Genomic DNA, 17,224 nt, shown 5'->3' on the forward strand with positions numbered 1-17,224 from the left:
CTAATATTGCCCACCTAACCTGTTAAACTCCACCACAGATATAACATATACATCTAAAACTAGAGTAATAGAAAGAAAATATAAGACTGAATAAAACCGAACTTAATACGAAAATCTATTTTGTTAATAAAGAGTCATTTAAATATGCTTTTCATTCTTTCGTTCAAACCGTAATGACTTGTTACCGGAAAATGTATTACGGAACCCTTTTACCGGCGTCTGGCAGTTATATTAGGAATATCCCGCGAGTTTCACCTTTATTGTGATCGACTATTTTAATTTTTTAATTCTCTCAGTATTTATAAATAATCTGTTAATAAAATTTCGATTACGATTTGATATTTATAACGTAATATTACTGTCAAATTATTTAAAAGCATTTCATTTGTAATTAAAAACATTTTTGTTATTCGGGATTAGTTACTTCAGGCACCCATTGATAGAATATGAACACTTCTTGGTTTTCTAGTTAATTTTAAAATTGGAATGAGATTTAAAAACTTTTTTACATTAATATCATTTAACTAGTCGTACTCTGTCATAGCCGTTTTCCTGGTTTAACTATAGATAATCAATTCAAATATTTATAAATACAAAACAGTTAGTTTTTATTGTATAGGTTTTTAATACACAATATTATTAGTTCTATTTTTTGAAGTTAAAAAAAACTATGTTCATGCTTTTCCAACGCGGGAACTGATGGAGGCAATGGAGAGGGTTTATTTCGAAGTTTTGTAGCGAAATCGAATCATTAATAAGGAAATCCATTGATGGCACGGTCATGGAACGTTCCATGGTGCACGAGCATACTACCTTTTTTTTTGTTTATTAATTCTAATTTGTATTGCTAGTGTTTTTTATTAGCTTTTACTAAACGCAGACAGTTGGGAGAGGGTTGCCACTATTTGACACGGATCTTATCTCTCCCAGCTGCGAGGCACGACAGCGTTTTATAATTTTTTTTTAAATTTTTCTTTCACAATTTTCTCTTATGGGTAAATACAGCTAAAATTTATACATATTAACAATATGATTTGGAAGTTTTACTCAATTATATATTAGATGGTACATTATTTTATTTCAAGTCTGCCTAAGCGCTACAGACAGTTAAATGCCTTGAGATTTAGGACAATGTGCCGGACCAACTCATCAAAAGATTCTGCTGTGAAATTTAGTATCAAAACTTCCACTGCAAGATAAATGCCTCCCCCAAAGCGGTAGCTCAGCGCTAGAGGACTAACACTTGCGATTGTAGGTCACTGATTCAATTCCTAGAATACTATGTTATATAATTCACACTGTGTATTAATTATATAGAATTGCCACTGCCCATAAATAAGTTTCCATATTATGGGCAGCAGCGTTCTCTGCGTAATATCACACTGCGATCGCCAACCCGCCTGCTAAGCATGGTGATTATCGTATATCCCCCCATAGATTTTTTGGGGGGAGGATATCCCGTGCAGTGGATATGTTTCCACTGACAAGACAATGATTTCATATGAACAGATAGACATATATATATATATATATATATATTATGTTAAAAAGGTTCTATAAAAGATGGAAATGAAAAACCTGTAACATAAAGAATACAACTATTGTAATTAGATCCGAAGCGTTTTTGTTTAAAACGTGTGTACGTGATATTATAAAAATACGGCTTGTTATTGCCGTCTCCTTTTAACACGTAAGAAACGAGTAGACGCAATACATTAATTGCTCAAGACCTTCACCTATGGGGTTAATATAGACGGGGAAAAACCCATGACTAACTTATGATTCGTTTTTTAAACTAACGTAAATAAGTCAGAGAAAAAAATTGTACTTTATCTATTTTATAGACAAGTCGTCAATAACTCATGTTTAGAGTGATGTAATTTTTATTAAAGTATCTTTACCAGTTCGTGACCGTTACTCAATAAACTTTAGATATTAATTTAAAAAAGTATTACTGCAAAACGTTTCTAAAATGTATTATATCAAATTCTAAAAATTCATTAAAAACTGCACCGAGCTAAAATAGATAGTTTACTTTTTCAATATAACACAAAGGAGAGATTCATTATTCCGGATGAATACGAAGCGAAATCTTATTCGTGTACAATTTAAACTTGAACGGGCGACATTTTTAAAACAATAACTTAAATCTAACTTTACCGTGTTGCAGCGGATGCGAATTTCACTTAAACTTAAACGAGAAACGCTAACGAAGTTGCGAATAAATTTTCTTAAATATTCATTCAATGGTTCTTTCTTTAACATTAATAAATATAAGTTGAAACCGTTCCATTCGTTCATTCGTTCACGTTAGCCGATAGACACTCACTTCAAGGCATAGGCCTTCCCAAAAGTTCGCCACAATGACGTGTCCTTGCGCTGTCCGCATCTAGTTACTTCTCGCGAACTTAACTATGCACAGTGACCTCTAACTTGAAACCGTCTAAGATTTCTATCAAGCATGCTTAAAAGCTTACTTCGAAAAGGCTTCTTTCCACATTAACCCCCTCATATCCAACTCTACTTGCTACTCCCCCGACACTGCCTTCAGAAACCTCGTAAGGCGTTCTAAAGACATCCTTACGGATCCTATAGCAGGGTTCCAGCAATCCCATCACCATACGCTTCAGACACTCATAAATCTGCAAGCGCGTACACATCCTCAACATGAACGCGTGCGATGCTTAAAAGTCAAATATAACACTCTCCACCGTCCGTCATGTAAACGGGGTCGACCTCCCGACGCCGCCGTCACGAACAGCGTGAGCGATCCGAAGTAGGATCAGTATACTTCCATAGATTGCCGAATGCTACACGCTGCCCTCCAATTTTCACTCTACAAACATTATACAAACAACAACACAGACTCGACCAGGAAAGCCTCGTCATAACTGCCTCATGCTCCATCAGAGTGTCTAACGTAGATTCGAAAACCGCCCGAACGAATACTTTAGTTTTTAGTATAGTTCACGGATCCTTCCCTTCCATGAACTTATTTCCGATGAAGCTGTAAAAGCCTTGGGACTAACAGCAACAACATCAAAAAATCTTAAACTTAACTATGTCATTGGTCTACTTAGTGAAAGGCCTAGCTACGCCGCGTCTACCCGCTCTTGGCTGCCACTCGAGAACGACCATTATAGGTATATATATATATATATATATATATATATACTTGTGTGTGTGTGTGTAATGTTCATGCAGTACACCCTAAAACCTAAACTGCCCTCTCCTTCATGTCTCTCATCTCCTATATATATATATATATATATATATATATATATATATATATATATATATATAAAAATAATGTCGACATTGTCGACAGGGCTCGCACAGAAGTCTAAGCTAGGCCCGCTGTGTATCGGATACATGGCTGAATAATGATTGAAATGAAGAGTGATCTCACAAGTAGTATTAGAGACATCGTTAAAAATGCGGGAACTTGTTTCAGATTCAATTAGACTTAAAAAATCTTAAATTTCGTCTTAAAAAACGTTTACAAATCCTTTCTAAATGTAAGCGTACATTTTTATAATAAAATTTCCAAAAATATACCTACCATTTATTTCTTCCACAAATCTAAAATTGAAAGTATGTCGTTAGATAAATGTTATTGTAGCATTCAAGAGTTTTGTAATTGATTTAAACGTGTGGAACGTGATATGTCGATTCATTTACATGATATTGTAATGTACACATCAGAAACTGCTCAACTTCATTTGAAAAAGCTGAAACTAAAACGTAGTTTGTTTCATAAAACCAGTAAGTATCAAATAGACATATTATTTCAATCAGATATATAAATATTAAATTACAAAGTTATTGATGTTTTGAAGTATAAGAATAAAAGTTATTATTTAAAATAATGATACGGTATCAATAATTAAAGTTATAACTTTGAAATACATTTTGTTAAATAATACATTTAATTTTTCTAATAGACTAAAGCAACCTGCTTTTTTGACTGTACGAAGTTGTCATGTAATATAAAAGGCAATACATCAATTTACACTTTATCGTCCCACTGGTAAAAGATGAAGAGTCTTAAAATAGATTTCGTATTATCTATGATATTATATTAACTATAATTTGAAACAAAATTTCACGCTTATATTCAAATGCAATTTTATATCTTCGCTTAGTCAAATGAGATTGCATATTTTTACAACGGGAATATATTTACAAAATTTCATTTCCAAAGTCATTTCGAATATAAATTTATAGACAACGCTATATTGCTAGCATCACTTTCTATGCATAAGGATCCTTTAAAATAAATGAAAATTGCATGCATCAACTACAAAATACCTTTTACCAATCCGCGCTGAGATATTGTGGTACAACATGGTCTTTACAATATATTTATATAAATTATATCCTAAATTTTGTATCAAGAGTCGCAGTCTTTTCACACTATATAGTGCATTCGCGTTAAGAAAATAGTGATTCTTCAATAACACTGCTGTTAAGAAAATAATGATTTTTCGTTTGTTAGCTTCGATTAGTCCAATTACATAATACGGAATTAGTAAATCGTGTTCACATTGATACATTGAAATTAATTTTTCATAGAAAACTCATTTGACTTTTGTCAATTTTAAAAATGAACATCTTTCATTGCGTTTATATGTTTTCACCTCGCACTAGTATAGTCCGTCTCACTTACCTATGCATCGTAGAATTTTTCAAAACCAAGAATTCAATAATATACCGACACATCATATTTATAGTGAATTTGCGTTAAGAAAATAATGATTCTTCGTTGTCACTTGCCTATGCTACGCGTCTTAATCAATTAGATTATAGAAAATTAGAAAGCTGTGTTTACATAGCTTCGTTAATTTATTCATTTCTTTGTATTATCTTTGAACAACTCTAATTATAGAGAATATAGAAAAGTTCTCATGATTATAATCGATACATTTTTGATGCGTATCCAATTGCAAATGGATTAATAAATTTTAAATTAAGGTAATGTATTAATATTAAACTAATAAACAATAAAACTGCCGTCTGTCTTAGGGGCTCAAGTGAAGACGTCCAGATTTAAGGTGGACAAATGTCTTTGTTAAAATCGCGAAGACACGGATGTACGTCACTTTCAACATTAAGTAAGAAAAGGACCAATAATTAGCCACTTCCGCACATGCAGGCATCTTCAGGAGTTATGCCCCGTGGAGGGGTGAAACACGTGTTGAATGATTTAACGGTGGCAGTTGCGTAGTTCGCATTGTTTGCCGCATGCAAATTTGTCAGCAGGCTGGCGGGCGGTGCACTTTGTTGCACGACTACAACTGCATGTGCGGAAGTGGCAAAATATTGGTCCTTCTCTTACTTAGGATGGACTTCCGCAAGGTAACGCCTGATTCCATTAAAAACTTTCAACATTTCCTGTTGGAAATCTATACGGGAGACCCATGAATAGTTGTGGAAATTCTGCATTTGAAGTGATGATAATAAAGAGAAAATGAATGTCTACATAGAGAATCGGAGAATTTCTGAGTAGGTAGGTAGGAATAGGCCGTTCAATAATGAATTTTGTGAATTTTAAAAATAAACTAGTCGAGTAGCGTGTTTGAGCCAATTTAATACTCACCAACTGTTTATTAATATTTTTAAAGCGAATATTGTATAAGCAACAACAGAATAAAGACTGAAAAAATGTTTATAAATAAATCGTATTTGTTCGTATAGAAGAATAAGTCGCGGTCATCCCAAAGGACACGTACGTCCGCAAAACTAATATCGGAAATCTGATTTCATATCAAACCCAAAACCATCGTTTTATATTTAGGGGATGACAGTTTTACGTCGTCTTTGGAACTAAATTAGATAAGTTCTTACTACTTTGGATCCTGAGGGCTCAGTGGTAGAGTCCTTTTTCCTAAAAATTAAGTTATGTCCTTAAACTCAAAATCTTTGACTTAATTAATGAAATTTGAAATGGGTTTATTCTCTCTCTCTCCCTCTCTCTCCCCCTCCTTTCCCCCTCTCTCTCCCTCTCCCTCTGTCTCTCCCTCTCTTCTTTTCTCTCTCTCTCTATATGTGATTGTGTACTTCTGCACTGTATACCAGCTTCGCCTGATATACTGCTGGCGATAGTGAGAGGTATGGGGTACGCGGACATCGAGTCGGCGCAGTGTTAGCGACTCAAGATCGGCCCTCCAAACTGTCGCAAGATATACAAGAGAGAAAACGTATACGGAACACGAAATGTATAAAAGTGTACTTGATGAAGGCGTACGGAGAACGGAGGGATATGAGAGGTACCCACTTTGGTACGTCCTGCGTCATCTCAAGAGGGAGACGCAATAGAACAGAAGGTACGTGAAAAGTAACACGACTTCAGTAATAAGGATATTATTCCCGGACGTCAAGTCTACTTACAGCGTGCTCCGCAAAATAGTGCTGGACACAGTTCTGTCCCAAACGCTCACGGGGCCATGAAGTATCTACACAGGTTTAAACTCTAGGAAAGTCATGTACCTGTGATCTAGCGGTGGACTAAACATTGGTGCAAGTAATTGCTTGCTATTCCGTATTTAGAAGATACAGAGCAGAATATGAGATGCAGCTGGGAAGAAGAACAGAGAGCGGCAGCATTGCATCTTTCTAACTGTCACAATCTTACACTACTGAAAGACAAGAACTAATAATGTAAGAATTGTGGAGAAGGATGCAAGGACGGTTTGTAAATAAAAAGAGATGAAATATGAAGAATTCACCGAAAATTTTAAAAATCATTAAAGAAATCAAAGTCTCTGTTTTAAAAAAAAAAACAATACTGGGTTTTATATTAAATATTTCAACGAAATCCTGCGCCATCTTGGTTGTCGTTTAAAACTATTTGAATGAATTTTCTTTTACATTCGCTTTACCACTATTTACTGACATCCTCAAATGTTGGCAAGTAGCTTGACCGGATCCTTGCCAGTTACGGAGTAAGTACGGATCTCCCAAACCAATTATACGTTATTTTCCCACTATAATGTGACAACAGAGAGTTGTCAAATACATGTAAATACATGTATTTGACAGGTGTTCATTTATAGCTCAAAGCAATATACGTGAAACGATATTTAACTTTATTTATTTATTACTAACTTTTGAAATGGATATTGTACTGCCTGGATTTATTGGTCTGTCGCGTTTCAATAAAAAGATAAAAGGATGTAACATATTTACAATGGTTATATACAAAAACTTATTTTATTTTTCATTGAAAATTTTAGTATAATAGTAACATTATGTTATCATTAGTGCACGATATTTATTTGTTTTTTATTATTCTAGTACGCCTTTTATTGGTCCTAATTGACTTTAAATTATTGTCAGTTGAGCAGATATTTTCATTAGCCCTGTGTTTAGGTGAAAAAAAAAGTTTCCATATTAACTAAGCGTTTTACAGAATTTCAAAAGAAAAATCAAATTGGTAGAGTCATTCATAAGTTTGTGTCAAGCAACGTGATAGCGGTTCATTTCGAATTAAATTTTTTACCGCCATTTTGTAACCGCAATGTCATTGGAAAAACGTTCGTCGTGAACATTTTCGTGCAATTGTTTTACATGAAATTAAAAAAAAGGTTTTATACGAGTCAAATAAACAAATGGGCTAGGAATGAGAACCGAATAAAAATGTGTGAAAGAAAATATGAAATAGAAGGGAAGAAAGGGATTGTGAAGAACAGAAGGTAAGTATATAAGAAATTGAGAAGAATGGATTGACTTACTTAGGATAATTTTAATAAAGCTATTGTGCAGAGTAATTGGATATAGATGTTTTAAGGTGAATGTAAAGCGGAATTGACAGATTTACAACCTGTACAAAATAATCACTTAGTAAGAAAAGGACGAATATTTAGCCACTTTTACACCTGCAGTGGTAGTCGTGCAACAAAGTCAGCCCCCTGATAAATCGCATGCGGCAAACAATACGAATTACACAACTACCACCGTTAAATCACTCAACACGCGTTGCACCCCTCCTCGGGGCATCTTCAGGAGTTATATTACACCGATTAGTGCCAAACACAGAGTTTGTTAACATTGTTGCACGACTACGACTGCATGTGCGGATGTGGCTAAATATTGGTCATTTCTTACTTAGGATGGACTTCCGCAAAATAACACAAGATTCCACTAAATAATCACTCTTTAACATATAACAATAATTTATTTTTTGTCTGTACAAAATCTACAGAGACAGATAATAAATTATAAATAATTTCAGTAATATTTAAAAATTAGAATTTTGAAAACGCCTTTAAATACTATCTCATCATTACACTTCTTTTTAATTGCAATACCATTTACATTTTACATATATAACCAATGACTATGTTAACAATATAGTGAGGTTATGTTTCACGGGCCTCAAAGCCTTCAGGGCATTAGTTTTCATTCGACTGTGAGTCGTCATGGTTCAGTGCGGTATTAGCATACAGATAGAAGGACAAAGGATTCCTCTGTGGCCGTATCCAACAGCTGTATAGAAAGTCCATATTAAATTAATTGGAATTTTCCAATATCAATTGATTAATAATATATTTTTCCAGAAATACTTTTTAAACGACCAGCAATTTACAGTCATATTTACAAAAGAGAATATATAAAAACAAGTCATTTATATATTTAATTGAATCAGGCGTTATTTTGCGGAAGTCTATCCTAAGTAAGAAAAGGACCAATATTTAGCCACTCCCGCACATGCAGTGGTAGTCGTGCAACAAAGTGCACCGCCCGCCAGCCCGCTGATAAATGCGCATGCGGCAAACAATGCGAATTACACAACTGCCACCGTTAAACCACTCAACACGTGTTTCTCCCCTCCACGGGGCGTCTTCGGGAGAACAAGTGCACTCTGTTTGGCACTAATGAAGGTGGAGTGGCTAAATATTGGTCCTTTTCTTACTAAAATTGCTTAAAAAAAATTTCATATTGACGCCCACTGCTAGGTACAGGTTTTTCTCTAAGATATCTATGGATGAACAGTAATCGCCACGCTTGGCAGGCGTTGTTTGTGGTGCACAGAAGACGCTACTGGCCATCCTATGGAAACATGACAAAGTGTTAACTGCATAAGATTTTTCTTCCGAAGAATCGAACTCATGACTTAAGACGCAAGTCTTCTCTACCACTGTGCTACCAATGCACATTCGATTTAATTTTACTTAAATAATTACAGACGAATATGTTATATTTATTTATTCATGTTATTATCTAAATAGAATTCTTTACACTGTCCACTTATATACGTGTATAGCGGTAGAGGACTGAGACTTGTGATCATAGGTCACAGGTTCGATTCCCAAAATACAACCATGTACATATTTAACATTTTATGCATTAATGATGTAAAAGTGCCACTGCTCACAAACAAGTTTCTAGAAGGACAGTAGCATCCTCTGCGTACCATAATACTACACTGCGATCGCCGACCCGCCCGCCAAACGTAGCGATTATGCTATTTATTTTATTATTTTATATACATTTTATCGTACATTATAGGTAATAACTAAAAAAGATTTATAGAACAATTTATATAGAGGTACAAGAGGCGGTCTTATCGCTCGGGGCGATCTCTACCAAACAATTAATGATGGATGGAGATTAGAGACATGAAGAAGAGTATATATATATCTATATATATATGACGTACGTCATAATAAGGACACAAGGAGAGCCCAATTTAAAAGAAACTAGAATGAAATTAATTACCTTGTAATAACTTGTTACAATTTAAAAAAAGCTACGGAAGTTCTAAACCCGCGCATCTGAGAGTTCATAGCAAACTCAGAAAGGTTTTTGGTGGTCACTTTTATAATATCCTTAATAGAGTAATTGGAGCCATTAATTTTGGTTAAGGTCTAATAACACTTAACACGTTCTATGCCAAAAAAACGCAATTTCTTGTCCAAGCCGTGTCGATCAATGCTGTCTGATCATATTTCCATAAATATTGGCTCAAATTGACTTTTGTTATAACCAATTAACATTTGAGTAAAAGATAAAAGCATATAAGCAAAAAAAAATATTTAGTAAATTTTAAACAGATTTATGATTTTGTCGGTCAGACCTGACAGCGATGGCACAGAACGTTTTAAATATCATTTACACTTTGAAGTGATTTTTTTATATATTGCGGAGTTTATTTTATTATCCTTTGTTTATTTATATCTGTTATTAAAGTAAAGCGATAGAATGGAAACGTTTTTTTTTAAATTTCGAATCAGCACATACGTCACATATTGGTAACTTAAATACACTATATCGTAGTTAACCACATATACTGTTCACTTAGATAATCTTGCTTGCAGCGCTGTAGAGTTTAATCAGATTTATGCATCAGTGGTCTAGCTTTGACGATGTTAGTGGCGTTGGGCATTAACTTAAGTTAGAGCATAATCTAATGCGCAAGTAATTAAGTTGTCGGTCAAGGCGGAGGTACGATAAGATTATTGGTGTACCTTGTACATTAGCTTACGATACCGCCTAACTACTTAAATACATTATACGCAACCCTTTCAAGGGGTTTAAATGTGTGTTTCTTATTCAGAAATCAATTGAAATTAAGAAATTATAAATAACTTAATGATAATATATTAAGAATAAAGTTTTTGAAATTATTATTTTTCTAATATCTTTCACTTCAGAATTTGTATCGTAAATAATTGACCTGTTTATAAAATAGCTTCAAAGTTATATCTTTAAACAAGTTGATTGTAAATAGAAGTGTGTTTGAAAATGAACTGTATACATTCATACTTTCATGTTCCTTCTTCTTCTGCACTGCTTCTTCATTGCAAAGCATAGACCAACCTCAGAGGACACCATGTCTTGCGCTGTCCGTATCGGTGATAGGTGATTTCCCGTGGCCTTAACCATGTCATCGGTCTATCTGGTTGGAGACTACCCACGCCACGTCTTCCGGAACCTTTTTTCGGCATCAACAGCCATCGATGTCACAAGCGATGTGCCCGTCTATTACCACTGCAGGCAAGCAATTCTTCCGATCTTGGTTTTTTTGTGGATCTTCTCATTTTCAATTCGATCTTACAACAAAACTCCGAGCATAGCCCACTCCATCTCTCTAATGATCCTAAGCTTTATTTAAGAGGCCAACGTTACGTCACTACTTTAATATTTATACACTTATAAACAAACATCCTGTGTATTAAATAAATCGACTCACGTGAGAATGAAGAACGCACACAGCACAGAGTAACGCGGCGCAGCAAATAAGAGTAACGCATAACGCCGACACGAACAGAGCGTGTTTCAATCTGACGCAGTATCTTCTGTAAAGAGCCTCCAGCTCCAGTTCAGTTCCCTCTTCCTCTGTGGACAAAATTGAAGGGTTTACATCAATTGAATTAAAAAAATAACATCCTTATGTTAAGATTCTGAAGAGGAAATCAGGGGTACAGAGAGATCCTGTTAAAGTTGTCGAACGCTGGAGACCGATTTCAGCCTGACCTATGGGAAGTCTATAGGTGAGATCTAGGATCAGCATTGGACATTCTGGAAACGTAGGGCGCAATTAAAAAGACTTTTCATTAAATTTTAAATATTTTAAGCACACAGCCGTAAACAAGATTGCGCACCGCAGGAAACACTTTTAAATTTAGAACTTTTTTTGTATCTAGGATCTTAAGCCAGATGTTTACTCTTACGTACGATGACTTTTCTTTTCAATATTTTTTTTCAATAAATTATTTTATTCTATTTAATCTGATATTTCTGCAATGTTGTATATAGTAAATTTTAAATGTCGTGTTACCTATAAAAGAACACACGTAAACGTTGTTTATACCACTACTTTTAATGTAATTTAATTTACCTGTATGCTGGTGTTAATTTAAAAAAATTACAGCCGTAAGACATTAGATGTCTAACGGCCGTATTTTTTTGTTGTAATTGCTTGTAATTTTTTCTGTTAGACATAAGACTCTCTCGTATATTTTCAAAATGACCTGTTGAAAGTGGCCTGGATCTAGTGTCTTGCTTAAGAGAGTAGTTTTATGATCATTATCATCATCAGCTGGTAAACTTGCAACAGGTCTTGGGCAGCCCGCATTCAGCAACTTCATTCTACTTTCCTCTGATTATATCTTTTATTTAATAATGTAATGAATTTCAGACTAATCTCTCTATTCATAAATAAAAATAAATTAACTAATTTTGTGTACAATAAAAACTAACTCATGACTACAAATTTGCAGCTCTAGAATTACCAAATTGTTGTTGATGTGCAACCGACCTTCGCTTCCTTATTCAAAAGTCATTACATCATATGATTGTTTCTCATAACAAGCTACATAATATTACGTAACTTCTTAAAAACATAACAAAAAATCGGTAGTTTTTTTCAAGTTATGGCGTGACCAAAGAATATAGGGTTTAATTTTCTTAATCTGTACATAAATATAAGTAAGATTCATTTAGCTCTACTGGTTTTTTTTAACCTTTATAGGCGAAGCATTTGACCTCTGTCTCGCCTGATATTAAGCGATGACGTGATCTATGATGGTATATGTTTGCCTAGAAAAAACCTATTCACTCTTGTCTTGAAGACTACTGAGTTATAATTATATGGAAACAATGACGTCGGTCGGTTGTTCCGTTCCTTGGATGTTCGCACTGTAAAATTATTAGCAAAACACTTAGTACGGGTGGAAGGAATTTCAACCGTATACGGAAGAAAGAAGATGAAGGTATTATTAGTTGCAATTCCACTGCAAACTGATGCTCCAATTTTTGAAGCTTAGCGTTCTAAGTAAGAAAAGGACCAATATTTAGCCACTTCTGCACAGGCAGTGGTAGTCGTGCAACGAAGTGCACCGCCCGCCAGCCCGCTGATAAATGCGTATGCGACAAACAAAGCGAATCATACAACCGCCACCGCCAAATTACTCAACAAGTGTTTCACCACTCCACGGGGCATTTTCAGGAGTTATGTTACGACTAATCGGTGTAACATAACTCCTGAAGAATTACTTAGGATGGAAGGTAGCGCCTGATTCCATTAAATGCTTAGCGTTCATCAGACGTTTATCAGACTCTTGGCTAGTCTCTGTATGAAGTCCAAAGAATCCAGGTGGTACTTCGCCGATCCGTACCACAAATGGCTACACTATTGTATACGTGCCGAATCTTCCACAGACACCCAGTTTTTAGCAGCTAACTTAGCACCAAGCCATTTTTGAAGTCATTAAAAACATGACTTAAAAAGGGAAACAAATATAAAGTTAACGATTCACTGCTTTTTTTCTGGTAATATAAACGGTGCTGTTTTTCAGAGAAATAACTCATTATGAGCCACTCAGCAAATATTGATACAGTTTAGTAATGAAATATTAATGGATTCACCACGTAGGCTTCACCTTGTAACATTCATATTTTATCAATGATAAGTTCTTTTCTTAACGTCAAAAGTAAACTAAAAATTTCTAATCAAGTTTTTGGGTTCAGGTTCTATACGTGATTGTAAAGTCGGTGAAGGTAAAAAGAAATATACGAGTTTAGCTCTTAAAAGTAATATCTCCCCAGGACGTTGACGACGAAGGTGATAGCCAAGAGAACGAAGGTGTATTTACATATATACAAAGATTATTTACAACTTACACGACCCTAACGCAATAACAGCGAACACGTTACTGATGGCGTCCGAATTCAAATCGGCGTTCGAATTTGAATTGGAATCCGCAAGAATAATTTAAAATAAAATTATTGTGGTCATACTGATCAGCAATATGAAGCGGAAACACTACAGTCCAATAATTTCTACAGCCTAAGGGTTTATCTATTTATTTATTCCGAGGTTTACCTTCCAAAGATTTTCATTTTACTCTGAAGTAAAAAATAACTTCAAATAAAAATATTCACTAAATTTTATAATTAAAACCGTAAGCAAAGAGTTTTTACGCTGTAAATAGTTATATCTATTGTTAAATTATTAAATACAATACATACATATATGGCATGTACTATATAGTATGCAAATAATTATAAAAAAACCTACTCCTTCGGTGATAAGCCAATCGAACCTTCTATTTGAACATATATCTGTATTTATTCGTGTTAAGATTGAACATAAAATTAGCTTCTAAGTGTATACAATAACTTTTATGTGTATTCAATATTCCCTTAAATGTAAACATTTACTTACGACTAAGCGCTTGTCACAAAATTAGGTCACTTTCAGTCACTTAAGACTTTCCTGATCCTTTTTCAAGTCCAGGATTAATGCCATGTCATCAGCCGGCTTTAAAAGGGTTGTGTTAAAGTCAACATTCTTAAAAGGTTCCAAGGATCGTCTAAAAGAAGCCGAGTTAACTTCGATTGATAAAGTAATCTAATTGTAATAAACAAATGCAAACAAATAAGTTATTTAACGATCAAAAGGCGAATTTAAGCAATTTAACTTCAGTATTGGCAGACACGAACGAATCGACTTCTCAACCGCAAAGATTTTGCAAGAACTTCTACTTGTTTCCACAAATTGAGCTTTATTTTATTAGCTTCTATTTATTCATTACTAGCTATCCTGAAAGACATTGTATTGCAATAAAAATTCTGTAGCATTCCATTAAAAAAAATTATCGTAATTCAGAGCGATTATTTTATTTCTTGACTTAACGTAAATTGAATTAATTAACTTGGTTATCGTTAAAGTCAACAAACAAACGCGAGAAATTCACAGTGAACTGTGAACCGCACGAATTTCACAGCTAACTGTCATATTCACGAAATTCACAGCTAACTGTCAAACATGCAAAGTTCAAAGCGAACTGTCAAACGTACGAAATTCACTGAGAACTGTCAAACGTATGAAATTCACTGTGAACTGTCAAACGTATGAAATTCACTGAGAACTGTCAAACGTATGAAATTCACTGAGAACTGTCAAACGTATGAAATTCACTGAGAACTGTCAAACGTATGAAATTCACTGAGAACTGTCAAACGTATGAAATTCACTGTGAACTGTCAAACGCACGAAAATTCACAGTGAACTCTCAAACACGCGAAGTTCATTGTAAACTGTCAAACGTATGAAAAACACTGAACTGTCAAGCTTGTGAAATTTACTGTGAACAGTCAAACGTATTAAATTCGTTGTAAACTATTAAACGCAAGAAATTTCACCGCGAACTCTCAAACACGTGAAGTTCACAGAGAACTGTTAAACGCGCAATATTCTATAAACTACTAAAACGAACTATCAAACACACAATTTAAGAATTATATATATATATAATTATAATATATATAATTCTTAATTTTAATACTTTAGCGGTTTGTTTTTACTTTTCGTATATATTTCTTTATATTTTCCATGAATATTACCTGCAAAGTGAAATATTTGGCCCAAGTTTAATAGAGATTAATTATAATATTCTTGTAGACAATTCATCCTAAACTCATTTTAAAAATTTTATCAAATTTGTAGATCTGGTCAGCGTTTCAAGCCGATGGTATCTTACTGCTTTTAATGTTAAAATATTCGACTGAATGCCTACTTGAATAAAAATATTGTGACGACTACTCTAATATCTGAACAAAGGACAAATTCCGCGATCGAGCTAGTCGGGGCTGATGGCGTGCATAAAAAAGGTGCAGGTTTTGGTAATTAAAGCAAGCTCTTATGAAATTTCATTTATTTATGTGTATATTTATTCTTTATTTACCCTACGACCGCGTTCGGAATACAAATATGAACCGAGACGAAGCAACAAACTCAACAATTGCTATTTTCAAATAGCATTATATTAATTTTATATTAACCAAAGTTTTATGTAATGCAATCTTGAAAATCTAATTAAGTCTTTGTTATGATATTTCATATTGATCAGCTTATTTTAAAACACATTGCTGGCTATAAATATACTATCTAATGAAATTTCAATCAATACGAATGGTTATTTCTCAGCTGCTTCTATTTAGCTTACCACACCTACGCTGTCTGGCAGGTTGTGCTATCGATTTTAAATCTGACTTTTAAAACCTTGTTGTACAAAAATGAAGGAATAAACTATGTTTGCCTCTTTGAGAGGTACAATATGAAAGCCACATGATCAGAAACTTAAAATACGAACTACAGCAACTTATCATAGAGAGTAAGATATACGATAAGTAAAATGTTGATAGAAGACGACTATTTAGGCTGTAAAAACTTAGGTTAATAGTTTAGAAAGAGCACCCGCTAGATCTTAGAAAAATATGTTTATTTATAAAACCTTCACACACAAGGTGAATAGACTATGTCTCGTCGTAGGGGCACGCTGCATTCAGGCCGCTTTCTACTGAAACCCACTGTCCAGCAGTGAGTGCCTTATGTCAAAATTAGGATGTCGATTTATATGATTAAAAAATATCAAAGTCAACAGTTGCTATTTTTAATTGAAATTTAGTTTTAGATGTTTCAGTTTTAAATGTATACATTATAATGACATTAATGTTTTTATTTATTATTGTATTTATATAATGTATTATACTGTATTTATTATAAGTATCTATGCTCTGTATGTATTTATGTATGTATGTATGTATATATATATATATATATATATATATGTATGTATGTATACTTTGGAAGAAATTGTCACGTGTGATATGACGGCCTATTATAATTTTTTCTTTACTATTATGCAATTATGTAGATATTTTGTAGCGTGTACAAAATATAATATTATAATGAATTATCAATCATGTAAATGAGTCAACAAATCAAGTTTTATAGAAATAAATCAACTAAAAACGTTTTAACTGTATAATAAAATTTATGATTATACTTTGAATTCTTAATTTAAAACTTATAAATGGAAGGTCTGGGATATGTTGTTCTTTATTATTGCATACATACAGACTAATGAATGGTAATGATTTTGATTAAAATCATTTCCATAATTATTAATCAACACAGGTAATGTAATAACAAGTGACAATTTATATCATCGTATAAAGACCAGAATTTATTTACGTGTTTATTCACCACAATCTCCCACCTTCGTCCCAAATTCCGTCGGACCGCTAAAAATACTCAATAATCACATTGTTCGTAAAGTTCACAAATTTCATTGACCTCGTGTCAGATATTCTAAAAATATGATGGAAGAGCTTAACTTGATTATGTCGTTACTTAAATCAGAGCCTACTTTTTGTACAATCATTCGTAAAAGGACTAAAATCACTGAAGTAATATTTATACTTATACGCAAAT

General features: G+C 33.7%; 1 protein-coding gene across 1 annotated transcript in view; it reads right to left on the minus strand.

The window, feature by feature from the left end:
- Ac76E (adenylate cyclase type 2 Ac76E) overlaps nt 1–17,224 on the minus strand; it is a 180,826-nt gene that overhangs the window by 148,486 nt on the left and 15,116 nt on the right. The window contains exon 2 of the mRNA XM_068762160.1: nt 11,195–11,340. Coding sequence (XP_068618261.1) covers nt 11,195–11,340 — 146 coding nt within the window. The remainder of the gene's footprint in view (nt 1–11,194; nt 11,341–17,224) is intronic.

The sequence above is a fragment of the Battus philenor genome, unplaced genomic scaffold (genome assembly GCF_028537555.1).
Source record: "Battus philenor isolate CCGP_79_NKW_IND1 unplaced genomic scaffold, ilBatPhil1.0.hap1 SCAF_16, whole genome shotgun sequence".
Classification (NCBI taxonomy): domain Eukaryota; kingdom Metazoa; phylum Arthropoda; class Insecta; order Lepidoptera; family Papilionidae; genus Battus; species Battus philenor.